Here is a 19,350-nt window from a genome sequence, read left to right as displayed (position 1 = left end):
AGTTACTATTTTGCGTGTACTTAAATCTATAACACTTTGACTGGCGAGGATTATTTGGAATACATATACGCGTTCAAATTATCTTTCCCGTTTTTTTCCCATTCACCTACGAACTATCAATTATAGTTTTTCATGTTTGACGTTTGTTCATATATTATAACATGTTGAGCATATAATCCAACGCAAGGTCCTAAGAAATAAATAGAATTTTACAAATTGTTAAAAAAATACTTAGGCAAAAAAGGACCTTCTTGAAAAATATGTCTGTTTAATGTCCATTTGCCAATAACTCAATTCTAAGAATTGTTATAATCATAATAATATTTTCAAACAATCACATACATATTATAGAAAATACTGCAAGATATACATCATTATTGCTCAGTTAACAAGTTAATTTCACAAAAGAGAGTGTCATTTACAAAGATCACTCGATCGATCGTGTCATCGTTAGGAAGTACTTTAAAATCCCCTGTAAATCGCACAATTACGGTAAGTTTAGTGATAAAAAAAGATACTTATTGTTCATATGATAGAACTGCCTACTTGTTTTGTGATATTTTTCCTGAATATGTTTTTGTAAGTTTTGCTCAGCATCCTCACTGACATCAAAATCCAACAAATCAGCATTCACAAGACAATAGATCCTTCGACCATCACCATATAATGCCCGTTGCCAAAATATGTCCACCTTTAATTAAAAATACAAGTCAAACATTTCAAATATATTGTTCAAAAACAATAATAACATACTTATCAGGGCTTTGCCAAGAGTTGATGCCTCAATTTTTAATAGTTGATAATAAACAACAATTGATTTGTTTGCCTTAAAAATTGATGTTTTAGCCTTGACGTTGTTATTCAAATAAATGTATACAATTCATTCTAACTCGCTATACAGGTTAAGTACATAAAAATACAAGCAGCTAATTTCGAACATTCAATAAACAGGCATACTACCAAAAGTTTCAACAATCTTCAACGCATAAGACAAATATTTTATTTTGCGTTTACTAGTTGTGGAAACATACCAAAAGACTAATTATATACTATGTAAACTTGCAATTATAGAAATAATTCTGATTTGTGTATAAGTATCAAATATATCATCATGATAAATACACCATTTCGTCATTTACCTGTTTTGGTCTGAACCCTTTTGGTAAATATGTTATGCAGAGGAGACGTTTATAAGAGAGATGAAAACAATTTATACCTAAAAGTTATCCTTTCCAGAATATTCATGAACAGTTCATATTTAAAAGGATTAAGATAATTTCCACTTTACGTTACTTAATTACATTGTCGTAAGGGTGAACAAACTAAATATCACTTTCCGTATTAAAGGTGTACTCAATTATGTTTAAAACATGTGTGGAGTGAAGATATAAATATTACATTTTCCCCATTATTCATAAAAATAAAGATCGAAAGAGAGAAATAATTTCTATTATAAAACGAGAAAAATAGAAGGATTAAATCTATTTGTTCATCTTGTTTACGAAAACTGTTCCATTTTGTGAACGTGACCTTTGTGTTACTTGTTTAGAGCGCAAGCACTCGAGGAAACATGTATCTTTCCTAAGATACTACTTCACGGTATTACCCCAAAAGCAAACATTCACTATATTATCGGAATAATTTACACATGTAAACATTGTTTTTGGATTGTATGATTTTACGTGATTATATGTTATGTTATATGATGCATGTATTAATTTTGAATGTATTGAGTATTTAATATAAACAAAAGTAGTGTGGTCGAAAAATATATTATCGGAACGTTATTTATGTGTACCAAAGATTTGTAATAAACAATTACTGGATAAGATAATAATACAATATAACAAATGCTATTAAAATATTAACCTCGTCGTTCGACGTGTTTGACGTACAGACCAACACTTCGTCCGACATCGGTAGCGGCTGATCCTTGTCATACATGTAGATCGACAAGGTCACTTTCATAATATCTTCTGCAAAACATACATCAGCACAGAAATATCACACATGGGCATATTGAGACCTATTGTATGGTTTGTGAACTAAATGTTTATTATTAAGTTATATTTGGTAATATAAAGTGATCAAACCACATACACAACATGTACTTTATTTGCTTGCAGATTTGTTTCAACCATTAAGGAGTTGCGTTATAAAAAAAAAGGTAATAAGCATAGGTTAATCGGACTTGTTGAACCATTATGGCGGCTTCTCTCTGAAATTGCATGACGTTAATCGGTATTGTTACACATATGAAGCAATGTATTCAACTGATTTTGATTAACGGGTAGTTGATACTTGTCTTAGTTTCATAGTTTGCCTCAACAAATGCCATTTTGAAAGATCTGCTTTGCATCCAACCAATGAAAAATTGAATTGCAGATAAATTTAAATGTATTCTTTTGTTTTGCTTTGTAATTTGAAATGAAATGCTACGAGATTTACGTTAATATACATTAAAAAATTGTGAAAATAGTTTCGTGCCATTGGTAAGGTTTGGAACTCATTTTAACTGATTTAAACCCCTAAATGCTTTGCCTTGACATTTCCAACGCCCATATCTCCGTTTTATAGAGTATGTTAGTTTGTTTTGTATGTGTTTTTCTTGTCTAATACAGTTCTTTTGTTCCTCATTGTTAGGGAATCGGTGCCATAAAAAACGCAACACATGCCATAAGAAGGTTTATCTGCCGCTGGTGCAGCTGAAGTACCCCTTTGTGTATACCGAAAGGAAACAATATTAACAGTGCATAAATGTCAGTCTTCCTTTACATCTATGGCCCTTTCTATTGAAATAAACTAAGAAATAATTAATTAGAATAATTGTACGATTCCAATTATGTATGCATGGTTGTTACCAACATACACAACATCAGCGCAATCCTCCATTACATATAAATAATTTAACCTACAGTTTCATCGGCAGGAGATATTTTTATCATTCTTAGGACTAACTTTATCTAAGGTCATTCACAGATAACCATACACTTCGATCCATGACAAAAACACATGACCAGCCCAAAGGTATACAACTGAAGTCTTACTTTTGAACGGCCAATTCGAAGCAAATTATAATTAAACTGGTTTGATATGCACCAAATCTCACTTAAACAATCACTCATTTATAAAATGTACAAGCAACGCACATAATGCACACGCTCCAAAATGAATCAATTTAGGGTGACATACTCAATGAACAGATTCGGGGCGTGACTCAGATTTGTGTATTCAAATATTTAGCATAAATACAATATGAAATCAAAGTATCATTATTCAACTCAAACTTCAATTAAGGAAACGTTTTTTGTTTCCATTCCTTTCAATTACAATTTTTATACTCATTGGTCGTATGTTAACCAGAGCAAACAAAATGGATAGCACGATGAAATTCAAACTTCTGAATTTAGCAATTTGTTCAAGTTTTATAAATGGTGAGAAAAAAACCTCAGCACAATAACAACCAAGCGGGAGCTAATGACGGTAACATGTTTTCAATGTAAAATAACAGTGATATGTAGCTTGACCAGACCAAGTGCACCTTTAATCTAGGTATGCATGTAAAATACCTTAAGAAAATTAAAGATGCGAAGCCTCCATTTTAACTCAAATTACTTTTAAATCGCAACCAAGATCTGTGTGTAATATAAGTAAAGACATAGTTGCGGTGTAATACCTTAATCCACAATCTTAATGCATTTTAATAACAGTTACACTCACCTTAATTCGACTAGCCGTAAGTACATTTTAAGCATATATGCTCTATTTACAATGTTTAATCAATATTGGTCAATACAATTGACCGCACATCATCCGTGTCACGCCACTGACCGCCCGCCATACTCCATTCAAATAACAAGAATTAACATCTCATTTAAAACTTTGTTTAAATGCCATTGCGATCGAGTAAAAATGTGATGTCACTTTGGGGATACAAATCACCAGCATTTGTATCATTATAAACATTACCGAATATATAACGATCTTTTGTCAATGAGTTCTTCACCAAAAGTTTAATTTACTTACCAATGGGGCAAATTATAAGATTGGGTTCTCCTTCTTTAAATCCCGTTTCTACTTTTCTGTCCACGGTTCCCGACTCTGACAAAAAATTAATTGATTTACTGGTTAAAACAAATGGATGTATCGTAATTCTTTATACGACTAGATTTTATACAAAGAAAGGAATTCTGTATGGAAATACAAAATAGTAAATAATGCGAACCTGCCAGATGCTCTAGGACTATACCCAAGTGTCCAAGGCTGAGATAGTCACTGATGTTTGATGAGATAGAACCAATAAAGTTTTTCCAAAGTTCTGTCAGGTCCCGAATCAATGGCTCAACGCCATCGCTTGTTCAAACACAACATAAAATTATTTTTTTAAATAATCATCGTACGTTTTAACGTACTTACTCAAGATTTGCATTTTCTACTTGTCCAAACTAAAATGATCTCAAAGCGATGTAGTTTCCACTTTGTTATATACCAATATGTAACAAAGTAAATGTTAACAGATTTGATAGATGTGCACAATGCTAACTTAAAATTCTAAATGCCTACTACTATCATTACAAAACGACAGGACCATACTTGCTAATATTGTTATTTTAAAATAAGCCTGATAACTTACTGGAATATGTGACAGCGCTTATTGGTCAAGAACCACTATCCAATACTTTTATAAACTTGCATGCCTTGTAAAGTCTCAGCTGACAAAGCAATTGCTTATTACATGTTTTCTGTACAGAAAAAATAATTTAACAAGGCCTTAAATATTCACATTATGGAATCATTTACAAAATAGATAGCGGTAGCTTGATTGTGTGAAATTTACTTTTGGTATTTGTCGTAACAATATATGACGAACACCCATATATATGTTAAGGTAATTCACATTCTTTTTTGCAAATGCTCGTATGATCTTGTTTTTGATCCCATGTCAACAAGTCAATTCATATTGTACTAAGTCCGAGAAAGATACAGATATTGTTTTCTTTTCAAATGACAGCCATTTTGAAATTCATTTAGGTATCAATCAAATACTTAGTCGGAGTGAGCTGACATAACCAAACTTCCAACATGGCTGATTTATTTAACCAAACCTATTATGCCCGGGTGTCAAGTTTATAAGTCTGTGTTGTACACCAAAAATGTAGGTGGCAAATATTAGAGTCAAAAGTGAATAGAAGACAGACCATATAAAAGGCGATTAGAAAAGTTCGTAATTAGCGTGCTGTGCAAAAGTAAGATATGAAGTAACTTTTTTCGTTTTGTAACCGATTCAATTACAATGCAAATTAATTATTATACATACATGTTGGTTTTCATATTTCTTAAGTTATGCTCGATAATAGATGAAATGGTTGAGGTCGCATCACTCCATCCAAAAAATGACTTCTCGGTTATTTGAGTATTAGCCCTATCCTCGTTTATCACATCACTGCATGTTCTTTGCTCAGTTGCTGGTTCCTCAAGACACCATATTAAAGCTGCAACCAAATATATCTTAAAATAATTATTCTGGCCTTCGTATTACCAATACCAATCTATAAGTTCGGAAAAAGCATAAACATGTATTCACCTTGAGATACATCTTGTAAATCGATATCTTTTGGATCAATATGTTCTATTGACTGACGTGCCAATTCAACATCTATCCCAGAATAAACAAGTTCTTGCACAAATTGTTCTCTTTTCTCATCAAATGAATCATTTATATCATCTGATTTTGTTTCTGCAAGAGATGCGGCATTGTCATCTACTTTCTTCCTTTCCACTTCCTCTTTTGCCGATGTCATTGCCGCAAATAAATCAGCTGGATAAAAACAAAAGAGTACAAATTTCAGTCTCTAATGGTGTTACAATCTTACATAACTGTATATGCATATATTAATATATTAATATATTAATATATTAATATATTTATATATTTATATGTTTATATATTTATTTATACATTTATACATTTATAAATGTATTTATGTATTTATGTATTTATATTTATTTATTTATGTATTTACAATAAAATGTCATACATTTCTTAAATGCATACTCAAGTTGTTGGCTTTTTACCTGGTGTACATGTTTTCTTCACTGCGGACAACAAAGGGTAAATAAGATGTGACGGCTCAGATTCAGAACCAATCTTTACCAGTTCCCGTTGCAAAATCACCAGCTGGTCAACCGTGAAGAAGTTAAGATGGTAATACTCAGCCCGTTTTTTGTTGATGTATTCTAGCCATTCTTTGTAACATTTCTCCATGAATTTAGAAAGTTCCGAAATCATATCTTGTAATGCCGAATTCTTACCCTATAGTTAAGTGTTGCAAAGTCAACTATTAAAACGCAGTTCAAATTTACCATAATTTATTATAATACATTTATAAAACAATATAATGTATTTTAATTATTGTTATTATTGTTGTTTGTGTGTATGTGTGGTGTGCGAGTGTGCGTGTGTGCGTGCGTGCGTGTATGTGTGGAGAGAGAGAGAAAGAGAGAGAGACAGAGAGAGAGAGAGAGAGACAGAGAGAGAGACAGAGAGAGCGACAGAGACAGAGGGAGAGAGACAGAGAGAGACACACACACACAGAAAGACAGAGAGAGACAGACAGAGATAGAGAGAGACAGACAGAGAGAGAGAGACAAAGAGATAGAGAGAGACAGAGAGATAGAGAGAGATATAGATAGTTTGTGTTCCAACAATGTTTTATTGTTTTATATTTGAAACTAGCAGAATAATGCTTACTATAATTTTTGGAACATCTTTGCCTTTCCCGAAACAAATAATAACGCACACTGGTCGTTTGGAATTGCACATAAATTGTGCTTTCCATTTATTGAAGAGCACACAACCAGAAAGGCACAGTTTTTTAAAAACGTTGCCAAGCCTGTTTATGCCATCAAACACCTACAAAAAGCAATCAGTCAGTAAGTATAAGCGAAAACACAACTTATTTTGATGTTTTCAATACAAGTATGTATTAATCCCTCACAAATAGGAAGTTCCGTTCTAGGTCATACTAAGAAGTATATGACTAAATGCTTTTGCGGAATTAGACATTTTCTTTACGACCAATAATCACTTTATACGGTAAAAATAAATAATTTAATACTTGCTCTGGATGCGCCAAAAAAAACATTTATAATGGAATGGAATTGCTAGATACGTGTTTGGTCTATGTATATGGTTTCCGAAATACATCGTCTTACCATTGTGAATCGTTCAATATCAACTGCAGCTTTATCTTTAAGGCTTTGGCCCGCAACCAGCATCAATCGACTCTGCAAGTCTTGCAATTGCGAAAAGCTGTAATTTCTCGCCGGTCCATTTGTTTCTTTTACAGCTAATGTAATAACATTCAGCTTTGTCTGAAGGTACAGTAGATGTGATAATCAGTATCTCCATTTTGTTAAGTAAATAAAAGCAATCATTGCAATTTAATACCATGAGGGCCAAGATCGTTACAAACTGCTCATATGGATTTCAAATTTGCATCTGTGAAAGCCGTTCAGAAGATGTATTCCTAAGGCTATTTAACACAAGTTTGTGGCAGCTTTGAAAACATTCATGAAGAACGAAACTGAGTTAATCAATAGCAACTGCCGTATTAACAGTTTAAATCTGCTAAACAACATTATAAAATATGGATTCTCCCCGACAATACTCTTTATCAATGTATATGCAAATTGTAAAGCCATCATTTTAGAGTAGAAAAAATTTGTATACGTTCGAGATATTCCGCGCATAATGGAAATCTTCATTTTCTAACTTTTAAAAAAGCCTATTGCTTCGAAACATATCAGGAAAGACAGAATGTTGTTGTCTTTCAATTAACTATTATTTCTACTGCATACGAAACAAAATTCTTTCTGAAAAATTATTGGAACAATGTGACAAGATACCTACTTTTATCTTATTATGACACTGCACAGAGAGGTTAATCAAATTAGGATACTTGATTTCAAGTCAAATAATGAAACAACAATTGAAAATGACTTAATATTAATCATAGGGCAACATATTCGCGAAGAAAAGCGAACTATAATATGGGGATGTTAACCAGATTTGAATATAACTACAATTGTACATATACTTAAAGGGATTACAACCTAGCTATTAAACTCTAAAATAAAAAAAATAACAGGAGCACCGCATATCGGGTGCCAACGCTCGGCTGTGGGTGCAGTTTCAAATTATTTATTATTATTATTTTTTAGAGGTCACAGTAACCTTGACCTCTTACCTAGTGACCCAAAAATGGGTGTGGCGTGTAGAACCCATCAAGGTGCAGCTAAATATGAAGTTTCAAAGTTGTATGTGGAAGCACTTTATTTTAGAGCCAATGTTAAGGTTTATGCACGACGCGGACGGCGGACGAGCTGTCTATGACAATACCTCGGGTTTTCTCCGAAAACAGCCGAGCTAAAAAATAACACAATCTAAAACTATTTAATTCCAGTGAAAATATTTAAACATCTAATCTCAAATAGGCAGTAAATACGTTTCAAATCGTTGTGGCTCAGTATATTTTATGTCAACCACTGCTCTAATAAAGGATTGACACAAACATCTCATCAAGAACCCATACTAGAAGCTGGATGCTAATTAAATATTCATTTGTTCCCGAAAACGTGTTTATTCAATTTGCCGTTGGTTACATAGAGTCGAAGGTCGTGTCTTTACACTAGTGTTTTACTCGTCACAAACATGTTCCATAATTTACAGATCCAGCTCTTCTTCCCCTTTCAAAAGCAAATTGAAAGACAAAAACGGATTTGTTAAGACCACTAAGAATAAAGCTTATGTAACATCAAATTATATTAGATGGTGTAGGACAATTTATCGCTGAAATGTTTCACTTTCCAAATCTATTTCAGCAATAGTGACAAACGCATTCAACACACTGGTTGTACAAACTGCAAGTAGCACGACAACATACAAAGGTCGGTCACAAAACTTTATCCCAAAAATGATAAAATGGAAATTCTTACAATATCGGCATTGCTGTTGGTCCCAGATATTATTCCAACGGTATAAATACCATCACTGTTAATAGCTTCTGCCTGCATGAGTGAGTTAACTTCCACAGATCCATGCGCCTGCTTTATTTCTTTCAACCAAGCCAATTGATGATTTGTATCAATCTAAATTAAAATAATTTATAAATTATTAAAAAATGCAATTTATAAAAATATATGTAGTGTCAATTTTAGTCATGGTCTTGGCAATGATTAAGATATAAATGATTATATATTAATATATATATTAAATTTAAAAAATCATTCATCTAAAACAAAAGACGTATATAAAAGGTTACCAACACATATAAACAGACAACATATACAACAGAGGACAATGTCAACACGCTTCAATCATATTTCATGGTGTTATTCTTTACCAATTGTTTTGGGAGATCTGGATTGGCATCAAGCTCTTTCCAAACTTGTCTGCATTTTTCCACAAATGTACTGTAATCACAATTTTCGTCAAGATCGAATATCAGAGGAGAATACCCTAGCACAGCTGAGTGCAGACACTGAACTTTTTTTATGTTCATCGGTTCGTCTCCAGCAGACATCATAGCTAGGTCCACAAACACTTTCAACTCTTTCTGACCAGCTGCAAATGTGCATGGAAATATCAATTAATTTAAAATAGTAATTGGAATGTATATATTCTGTGTTTTTGCTAAACACAAACGAGTTCACACAATTGAAACACATCGTTTATCCCTCGACTATAATTTCCAAAATAAGCGACTACACACATACCATTTATTCAAAACGAGAACTAAAGCGATACATAACTTATTAGAAAAGCAATAATTACTTACATGTTTTCATTGATTTTTTTAGCCAGTGCACTAAGTTGTAACACTCAAGAAACGCGTCAACGCATCTTACTTTTTCATCGGATATATCTTTCAAAATAGGGAATGTTTTCATCAATCTTTCATCGAAGTCCTTCATCTTGAATTGGTGCTCCATGTGCTGTGTATAGAATTGTAAACTCATTTAACTATGTATTTAAATCATTCTAAGACAGCGATCGCGCTATTAACATTCGTAAGACATTTCATAAAGCAAGAGTACGTCATATCTTACTGTTGCAATGTTCATCAATGCTTCGAAGTCTCCTTTGATTTCATATTGCTGTTTTACTTTTAAAAGCACTTTTGCACCAGTAGCGCACAAACACAGTTCTTTGTATTTCATTAGCTGTTTCATCCGAGTGTGGGCAATACTGTCAGATATTCCTAGTTTTCTCACTTCACATTCAACACTCTCAATGTTTTGGAATTTGTTGAACACTTGGTCAAATTCGCCAATGTCAATATCGCCGTTGGACACTTGCTGTCCGAACTCAATAAATCTGTACATGTAAATTTAAATTGAAAACAAATATAACATTTCAGTAAGTCAAGTCATTTATGAAAATACCGGATATAGACATTAATAAAAACATACCAAAACACAACTGTCCATATGCGACAAATGCCATACATGCATGTGATTTATAATCAAACAAAAGCTAAATAAATCACTAGGGCACTTATAAGTCAATATATTATATGAAAATGATCATTTTTTGTTACATTTATCTAATATTGTTAATTGTCTTATTTGTTCATTTTATGATATTTGAAATAAGACTACCTTTTTACAACAGACGTCCATATCACATCAACAACATCCTCAAGTGACGTACACGATTGTCCTTCATCTTCACATCTACTCTGCCACATCATTTCAAACACAAAACTTTGTGTAAGTCCTTCAAGTTCTGGCAAAATATCGGTAACCTCTTTAGGAACATTAAATGCAGTGATCTGAGGCTCTACTGGCTGCATTTCTAATGTGACCATAGCCGGTTTGCAAAATTTGTTTAATGGCTGACACATTTGCGTTGTTTCTTGTCTGAGCACGTCGAGAATAGTATCGGTATTAACTTAAATATAAACAAATATGAATGAAAACATTTTTCAAATGTAACAAAGGTGAATACGCATTATGTTTAGGTGTAAATTTTTTACCAATTTCTTCCGATATAATTAATGATATAAAGCTACTTTCTGACGTCAAACGATGCAAAAATTGCTTAATATGTTAAATATATGTATACAACAATATGTGCTAGGGCGTCCATAGAGCCGCCCAGTCTGTATTGCATTGTCTCGCAACAAGTTATTATGTTAGCAAGAAAAACGCAATTTTAAGATTTATCTTATAATGTATAAACTGCAAACGTTACGTTAAGCATGTTCATGGGTTTGCATGGTTTAATTATAATTAGATTTCCTTTATGTTCAACATAAGGGCACAAAAGGGTGTTTTCGTATTTAATGTTTAATCGCTGTAGAAGCAATACTTTGTGTCGCGTGCCACAGTTCAAAACTAACTGTGTTTTGTTCATAAAAGGACAATTACAATTTATGACAAAATTAACTGAACTAAATACCTAGATGGACGTTTACATTCACATAGACAGAAATACTATATTACAATTAATATGCTGCCCGTCCCCCTTCCCTCTGTTAGTTTGAAATAAAACTGAATTGTTTAATCAGCGAAAGGTTATCAATTTCTATCAGATATCATTTTAAAAAAGGTATAATCGGAACAAATTAAGATAATGCTAAACCCACATAACACTTTCCAAAAGCACCGACGTATGGTATTCGTGTTACTAAGAGCTTCGTGACAAGGCTGAATCAAAGTAAATGTTGTGTGTCAAAATAAGTTTTATTTATAAAAAAAAACAGTTCATTACTGCATTATTGTTTTAATTCTTTAACACCGCTCCAATTTTTACTGATGGTATAGTTTTGATTATTTGAATACAAAACTACAAACGTTTATACGTCAGTGGATTCATAAGAAATATTTTGAATGTGTAATGCCTTATTAACTTTCCTTGTTGATGCCGATCTGTATTCGGAAATCTCTTCAGATGCCTTCATCTTCATCTCATACGATAAAAATGACATTCTCTAAGGCATAAATTACACAAATAAAAAAAATCTTCGTTTATCAATATATTTATAAATATATTCGATATATTTATTGTTTCTAATGTTGCTAGTGTTTGTTATTAAATATGCTTCCTGTTTTATAATTAAATCGTTCCTGTATTATAATTAAATATTGCATAAAGTTTTCAACTGAGTATACTATGCTTAACTCTTTTTATCGTTTTAATCGTTTTGAGCCATTAAACAGCATTCTGTTTGTAATCTATTTGTTAACGTTGTATTTTTACCGTAAAAACCTTATTTGGGATACGTATAGTTTGGTATAGTTTGGTATGTGTATTTAATGAAAGTCTGAACATTTGTCAAATTTCCATTAATTCAGTTTTCTCCAGATTTTCCCTGACAAAAATCCAAGAAAAATTATTACATCAACGTAAACAATAATACATTCACTCCGAAAACTGTGATTATGTTACAGATATATAACATTATGTAAGTTACTGTTAACCTGTAAATAAATAGTTTTTAAGATTAATTTAAGATAAAATAATAAAATTTAAAACATTAAATCTGTTCAATGACCTTAATATAATTTGCCCATTATTTGACCGTACCGTCATCTGTGAAAACATGGCTTTGGAAAAGACTGTCGTATATGGGACATAAATTGAGATACAGGTCTGTAATTTTGTACAGTGACCCACCCATTTCCCTTTTTTGGATATCGATAACAAATGAACTCATAATACAATTTAAAACACACCGATGTTCAAATTTGATGATGATATTAAGATAGAGTTAAAAATGAAGCAATCGATTTGTTACTATTTGTGAAACAAAAACACAAGAAAATCTTACCATTGATTTCGCTACAATGATTAACAAAAACAGACATCTGCCTAGTTATTGTTCGAAGCGCCTCCAACTCATTGACACGCGTGCTTACTGTCTTCAGTACAAGATCATGCACAACATTATTGTTGCCTCGAAGTAATTTCATAATATCTGCAAATACTCCAAGTTGGGTCGCAATCCTTTGCAGCATAATTATTTCAACATTGCCGCTAACAAGAGCCTCCCAATGGCTTTCACATATCTGTATGATAGTATCCAGATTTGGTTTGCAATCTCTTTGTAAAAGCTGGTTCTCTCCTTCTTCACCTACATACAATAACGTATGCATATACTTAAAAGCATGCACAACGTCTTTCCTCAAAACTCATATAAGCTGAACACAAGTATTTGATGCGCGTGCATTTATATATTAAGGTTACCATGTTTTTTCAGTTACTTCTTTTCAAGGACAAAACCAAATTCGACGTTTAATGAGCATGTCTAACGTTGTTTCCATGAAAAGAAGTGTATCATATCTCGGTATTCTTAACATTGTTTTACAAAATGAATGTTTTATGGATCAAAGTTCCAAATCATGGTGTACCCCAGACGCATAAGCACAGGTCAATACAGTATGCATTGCTTGATTTTCGATTTGTCGACCGTACATCGATCGAATATATTGCAATCTAACATGAAGCTTACCAAACTAAAACAGATAAATGTACTTACTAAAAGTTTTTACAAGATGCATGTTAAAATTTCAACCATACTTACATTGTGTAAACACAACAATAGATACGTGTCTTTCTAGGTTAATATTAAAGAATGTGTTTTTATGTTCAAATTTACATCATTATATGTCTAAATCCTATTTATGTTGAAGATAAGTATACCTTTAACCGAAATTGTTTGCTTTTAAACAGCTTGTACGTGAAACTTTGTCAAGCAATGTCTGTCACTTCTGCAATATTTGAACATACATCCATGTTGGACAAAGTTTCTCACAGGTTTATTTTTATATTTATCATTGGCCTTACATTGTTGGCTTTTGACCAGTTTCTTTAACGTAATACTCCTCACACTATTTCTGCTCTTAACAAAGAGGTTAACTTTATCGGGACAGTGACCTGGAACTTGGTACCGTGTAATCGGATTGTCAATCCTGCATGGTATTGGAAAATCCACCAATGCTAGACAAAGATTAGCAAAGGGAGAATGATTATTTGCTTTGTTTTACCAAACACTGTGGCCTTAATTTGACATTTAATTGTGAACTTGACATAGTACCATGTCTTGCTCTTGCACGAGACTCCCCGACATATCATACTTCTTAACGTCCTTTGAAAAATTAATCAATGCTATACACAAATTTTGTCCGTGTAATAGGCTTGGGATTGATTTCTTAGACTTATCATATGGAATTGATATGTGGGTAATTCATGGAACCGAGCTGTGTTAATGCAATATGTGCATACTTAATTCCCCGTGTACTTATGTCTAATGCATCCATTACAATTTGGATATGGTGTTAGGTTTGTTTATTGGTATTACCATAATAGGTGAGTCGACAGGAAGAACGCATTGTTTATTCAAGTAATGTTATATATTCGAACCTTTATTTCGGAGGAACAACTGTACCGGTGGCCAATTTAAAGCCATGTTCAATATCTGAACGGATTGTTGGTCACTTTGGCATGAGAGAACGCATGACTGCCAATGTTTTCGAAAGAGACGGGACATCAGATCTTTGAACTTGTACTTTTCCTCCTTTTTCAAACTAGCGTAATCTACACCATACCCTTCGTCAACGGCCTATGCAAGAAACAAATACAAAATATACTAGTTTAACATACTTTGATGTAACATAATTTTAAGAATTAAGCACAACAAAATATAATCTCATCACTAATTACGATCTAACTTAAGATTTTTTTATACGCAGAAATGTCTGATGATAAACTGTTAACAAGAAGCAGCTCAACTTTTATTTTTGAAATAATAATCGTCAAATAAAAATGCATTATGTTCGTGTGAATACAAATGGATTTGGAACATACAAGTAAACAGTTAATATAAATTGAATAACCAAAATATTTAAGTTTGTTTTAAACAATAATTTCATTACGACTCACTTCAAAGGAATGCGTTATTGCTATTTCAATACCAACATCAGGTGTTTATATCCTAAGAGATTCAAATTGTTTACTTACCAAGCATGCGACAGCAGTTAGACATTCCTGCATTGGTTTTTTTAATGTGTCCACGTGTTCACAATAAAGTTTCACAAAATTTGTTTTCATGAAAGAAGACTTGCAAAACTGTGAAAAAAACACTAACTTTAATATTAACTGTCAAAATTGTGCCAACATATCTGGCTTTTTACGAAACAGGACCACTCCTTCATTAAAATATATATCTGTTTAAGCTTAACATCCACTGTATTGAATGATTATTAGTACAAATAAATATTATATTTTATGGAATATATGTATATGTCATTAATATCTTAATAAGATACAAAATTGACAATTAAGTGATTCCCCTTTAACTGACAAACAAGGTGCCTTTCGGCAAAGCGTTGAGGCCGTTGTCAAGAATGTAATTATATTTTATTTATTAACAAACGTGTGGATTTGGCTTTTAAGTGTAAAAACATGCGCATTACACGCAACATATCCCCTCAACAAATTAAACATCTCAGGTAAAATAGTTTAAAACTACCTATCAATTGCTACAGTTACGGTCTGCAAAGCTGAATGATGTCAGTATTTTGAGCATCATGAATAACTTAAACATTCGAACTTAAACCATATATCGTAAGTCTCGGTACAAAAATGGGGAAAATTTGTTGCGCATGTTTTGAATTTATCCAATGAATGATGCAGTTAGGGTCTGTAAATGTTGTAAAATGACCTAGCATAAGAATTTACCGTGCACCTTAATATTACGATATCTTATTTTGAAATTTTATAATTACTGATATTGTTAAGTTCGAAACCAGATTTTTGTATGACCCGATTTGAGCATTTGTCTAAAGTGTGACATTAAGCTTAGAATCAGGTTCATGGCTCTTATACATGAAGTGCCGTCTACATGGTGAAAAGTTGTAGTAAGTTTGTTATAAACATGCAGGATGAATGATTAAGTTATAATCGCAACATGTATTGATGGATGAACACAATTATTCACAATATTTTATTCACACAATAGCATAGAGGCAAACTTATGTGAAAGCAAAATTGAGTTTACCGCAAACGTGCTTAACATGTAATATCAATATGTTTTCATATAATGAGAGGAGCCCAACGTGCACAATTCATTATGTTTAAATTGAAAATAGTATATAATTTCATTTTTATGGAAACAAAAATATTACATTGTGATCTATAAAAAAAAACAATATAATTGGTTGAAAACATTTCGGTCGAACGACAAAATTAATGATATTGTAGAAAAAAAAAGTTTTTTCCAAAGAAACGTAAGTGACGTTAATAAACGCTACAAATAAGCATTGTGAATAAGCAGCCGGGATGAACAATTGAAGTCACGTAAATTACGTTATGTACAATTAACATCCTTTGGCGCGCATTTTATTTGAGTATATGTCTTTCTTCCAGGACATACGTAGTTAACAATTAAAAATCACAATATGCACTCGGCACATATGATTTTAAATCGCTACATACTTTAAAATAACTCACCTCATCGCCTAAACGTTTCCTCAGTGCCGAGTTTAAATATTCGTGCCATTGTTTCATGCACCAATCATCATCGGAGAGTGCACAGTAGACATAGTTCCATTTCTGAAAATTGTTGGGCTTACACAATAAATTAATGCATACGAAAACATGTTAATATTAACACGTTACAATGGATAATCACAAAAGCATCGAGTGAAGAGTTTCGCTACAGTAAATATATCAAGCACACATCTTGCCTTTTTCTCTATTAGTAGTTCTTGTATACATGTCTGATGAAATCGCATAATATGAAGATTATTCGCTCAAAGCGCATACTAATGACATTTTCAAACGGCCCTATATTGCTTTCAAAGCTATATTTCCCATGCTCCCCTGAGGCTTGTCCAATTTTGACCCCATATGAGTTAACAATCCTAATAAAGACCAACTTACGATGCTACTTACCGAAGAGTACACCACCTGACCTTTTTTTAATTTCTCTGTAACGTTTGTTGCACAACTATATCGTTTTTAATGCATTACAGAATGTAAGTCTTTTATTATTTGGATATGGTCAATTTCGACCCCAGAGGCATAATTAAAACAAGATTTTAATAAACTGTATAAAGGACCACTATACGATGTTAAATACCAAATATTTAAACTCTCTGCTAAGCGCCTTCAGGGTAAAAGAAATTCGATGTTTTCTTTGTGTAATCTATTGTTACCCCTTATGAACAACAAATGCAGAGGTTCGGAATGTTTAAAGAGGTTCAAGCTTATATCAATTAAGTAGTTAGAGGTCGCAGTGTTGTAGTGGATATGGTGTCCGGGAGGTCACGGGTTCGATTCCGACTGTGGGTGCGTTCTTTAGATTTCCCCAACAGACACCAAGTAGTGGTTCTAGTCCCAGTAAACGGACTCGAGAGTGTTTCAAATAAGCCTTAGGCTTTCTTTGCAATCGAGCAAACATAAATAGGTTTAAACTAATTAAGTAATAATATTTATTACATGTCATCAAAACACAACTATTCACAAACCTCGTTTGGTAAGCTAGGCAAAATTATTATCAGGACAATGTCTTTAACTTTAATCAACAACTGTATTTTGCATTACCACATTTAAGCCCCTGATATTTTAATCACTCATTTATGCGCTGGACACATCGTCTTATAATGATTGTTAAGTGGATTTTCTTTCCATGGTGGACTTAATTTTGAACATAACGGCGTCCACTCCTTCTTGTGTTCACGTGACATATTGTCTTGTGTTGAGCTATGATCTTAAACTGGACTTGAACATATTGACATGGTCTACTTTACGACACCTCGTCTTAATCATTTATATAAACGTTTTACTTCTGACAAATGACGGCACATGCATGTACATGAACAACTGAGCTAACGAAATACAATACTATAGCATTCGCTTTCTTAATTCTTTACCTCCAATGCCGACTTCAAGTTTGAAGACACAATGCTGGTTGTGGTCAGGTTTAACCAATTGATTACGATCTCTAGCACATCTCTTATAATGGACTCATAGTCTGTATTCATTGTATTCATTTGCTGACCAGTTGTCGCACCTGAAGTTGTCTGTCTAGCATGAAGGGATATACATCGAATAAAAATATGGGCCCAAGTCGAAAACATCAACACGCTAAGTGTCGAACGCATCATTCCAACAGCTTCTTTGCTGATCTTGTATGCCATTGACAATCTTGGCAGTGACCTGATAAATATAATAATACAAGCATGATTAAGACCATGCGAATATAAATTCTAAATATCTTTTATTTAACCAGTTTAAAAATAAAACTTTATTGCAAGAAAAGACTACGATCTCGATCTTAAACAACAATGACTAATAAGAAGTAAACCATGATTTTTTAGTTAAAAGTAAACCAAGTCGCAAGCACTAGTATTGAAAAGACTAAAATAATTTTAAAGAACTATTATTATTATTATGCATGACAAAAGAGCTCCATTAATCTCACGTGATCGCATAATAACCAATAATTTGAAACAGGGAATTAAAACAAAGCTTCGCATTTATCTTGTTTACCTCCCGACAATATACCCTTAATGAGGATAAATGAGAAAAACCTTTGTCATGAGGTATAATCAATGTGTTCAATACTGTCAACAAATGACTATTTTTACGCCGATGAAGGCGTTTCTTTTATCATCGATAAGCTCTCTTGATTTATAGCTCACGTTCTGCAAAATGGTTTAGCAATCCGCCGTGCTTCCCGTTTTACGAATATGATCCCGATAACTTAACGGACTTATTCCAGTAAAAGTAACTTCGTCCGTTGACATTTTGAACATGAGTATTCAAATTGTGTATGTTTCGTTCCCTTTTACGTATAATTGTGCAAAATGCCAAGTACATCTCATAAAAATCAAGAGAAAAAATTCACGTTTCATTCACATTAACACATTAACAATGGGCAATGCTTATTTGCTCAAATTCTTCTGACATATACATGTAGTGATTGAATAGTTCGAAAACGTTATACACCTGCTTTAAAGTTTTAGGATATATTATTTTTAATTTGCACATATTATTGAATACATATACATAAACAAAATGTTAATGCATTGTTTTATGTTCTTGTTTATAGTATAAGTATAACAGAGTATTAAATTTAAATAACAATAAAACTTCTGATATTATAAATTTAAGAAATGTAAACATCGGGAACGATATCGTGTTATCAGTATATTTGTTTTTGACACTATCTTTTTATTAACGTCTGTCGTAAATTCTACTTAATATCCCACTTTTTTCCTTTTAAGACAAATGCTCGATTTCATCTATCATATAAACTGATCACCAATACGTCGTTTGTT

At 32.6% G+C, this 19,350-nt stretch overlaps 1 protein-coding gene across 1 annotated transcript in view; it reads right to left on the bottom strand.

Moving 5' to 3' along the window:
* Nucleotides 1-19,350, bottom strand: part of LOC127852532 (E3 ubiquitin-protein ligase RNF213-like) — a 110,621-nt gene that overhangs the window by 59,762 nt on the left and 31,509 nt on the right. The window contains exons 14-32 of the mRNA XM_052386487.1: nt 17,941-18,226; nt 16,517-16,618; nt 15,026-15,133; nt 14,429-14,627; nt 12,837-13,139; nt 10,663-10,954; nt 10,111-10,378; nt 9,840-9,996; nt 9,405-9,625; nt 8,998-9,150; nt 7,216-7,374; nt 6,752-6,913; nt 6,076-6,313; nt 5,585-5,818; nt 5,318-5,492; nt 4,226-4,353; nt 4,027-4,101; nt 1,870-1,976; nt 547-691 (exon numbers count right to left, since the gene is read on the bottom strand). Of these exons, the coding sequence (XP_052242447.1) occupies nt 547-691; nt 1,870-1,976; nt 4,027-4,101; nt 4,226-4,353; nt 5,318-5,492; nt 5,585-5,818; nt 6,076-6,313; nt 6,752-6,913; nt 7,216-7,374; nt 8,998-9,150; nt 9,405-9,625; nt 9,840-9,996; nt 10,111-10,378; nt 10,663-10,954; nt 12,837-13,139; nt 14,429-14,627; nt 15,026-15,133; nt 16,517-16,618; nt 17,941-18,226 (3,512 nt within the window). The remainder of the gene's footprint in view (nt 1-546; nt 692-1,869; nt 1,977-4,026; nt 4,102-4,225; nt 4,354-5,317; nt 5,493-5,584; nt 5,819-6,075; nt 6,314-6,751; nt 6,914-7,215; nt 7,375-8,997; nt 9,151-9,404; nt 9,626-9,839; nt 9,997-10,110; nt 10,379-10,662; nt 10,955-12,836; nt 13,140-14,428; nt 14,628-15,025; nt 15,134-16,516; nt 16,619-17,940; nt 18,227-19,350) is intronic.

Source organism: Dreissena polymorpha, chromosome 12 (assembly GCF_020536995.1).
Source record: "Dreissena polymorpha isolate Duluth1 chromosome 12, UMN_Dpol_1.0, whole genome shotgun sequence".
Lineage (NCBI taxonomy): Eukaryota > Metazoa > Mollusca > Bivalvia > Myida > Dreissenidae > Dreissena > Dreissena polymorpha.
Note: the sequence above shows the minus strand (reverse complement) of the source record. Positions and strands in the feature narration are given on the sequence as shown.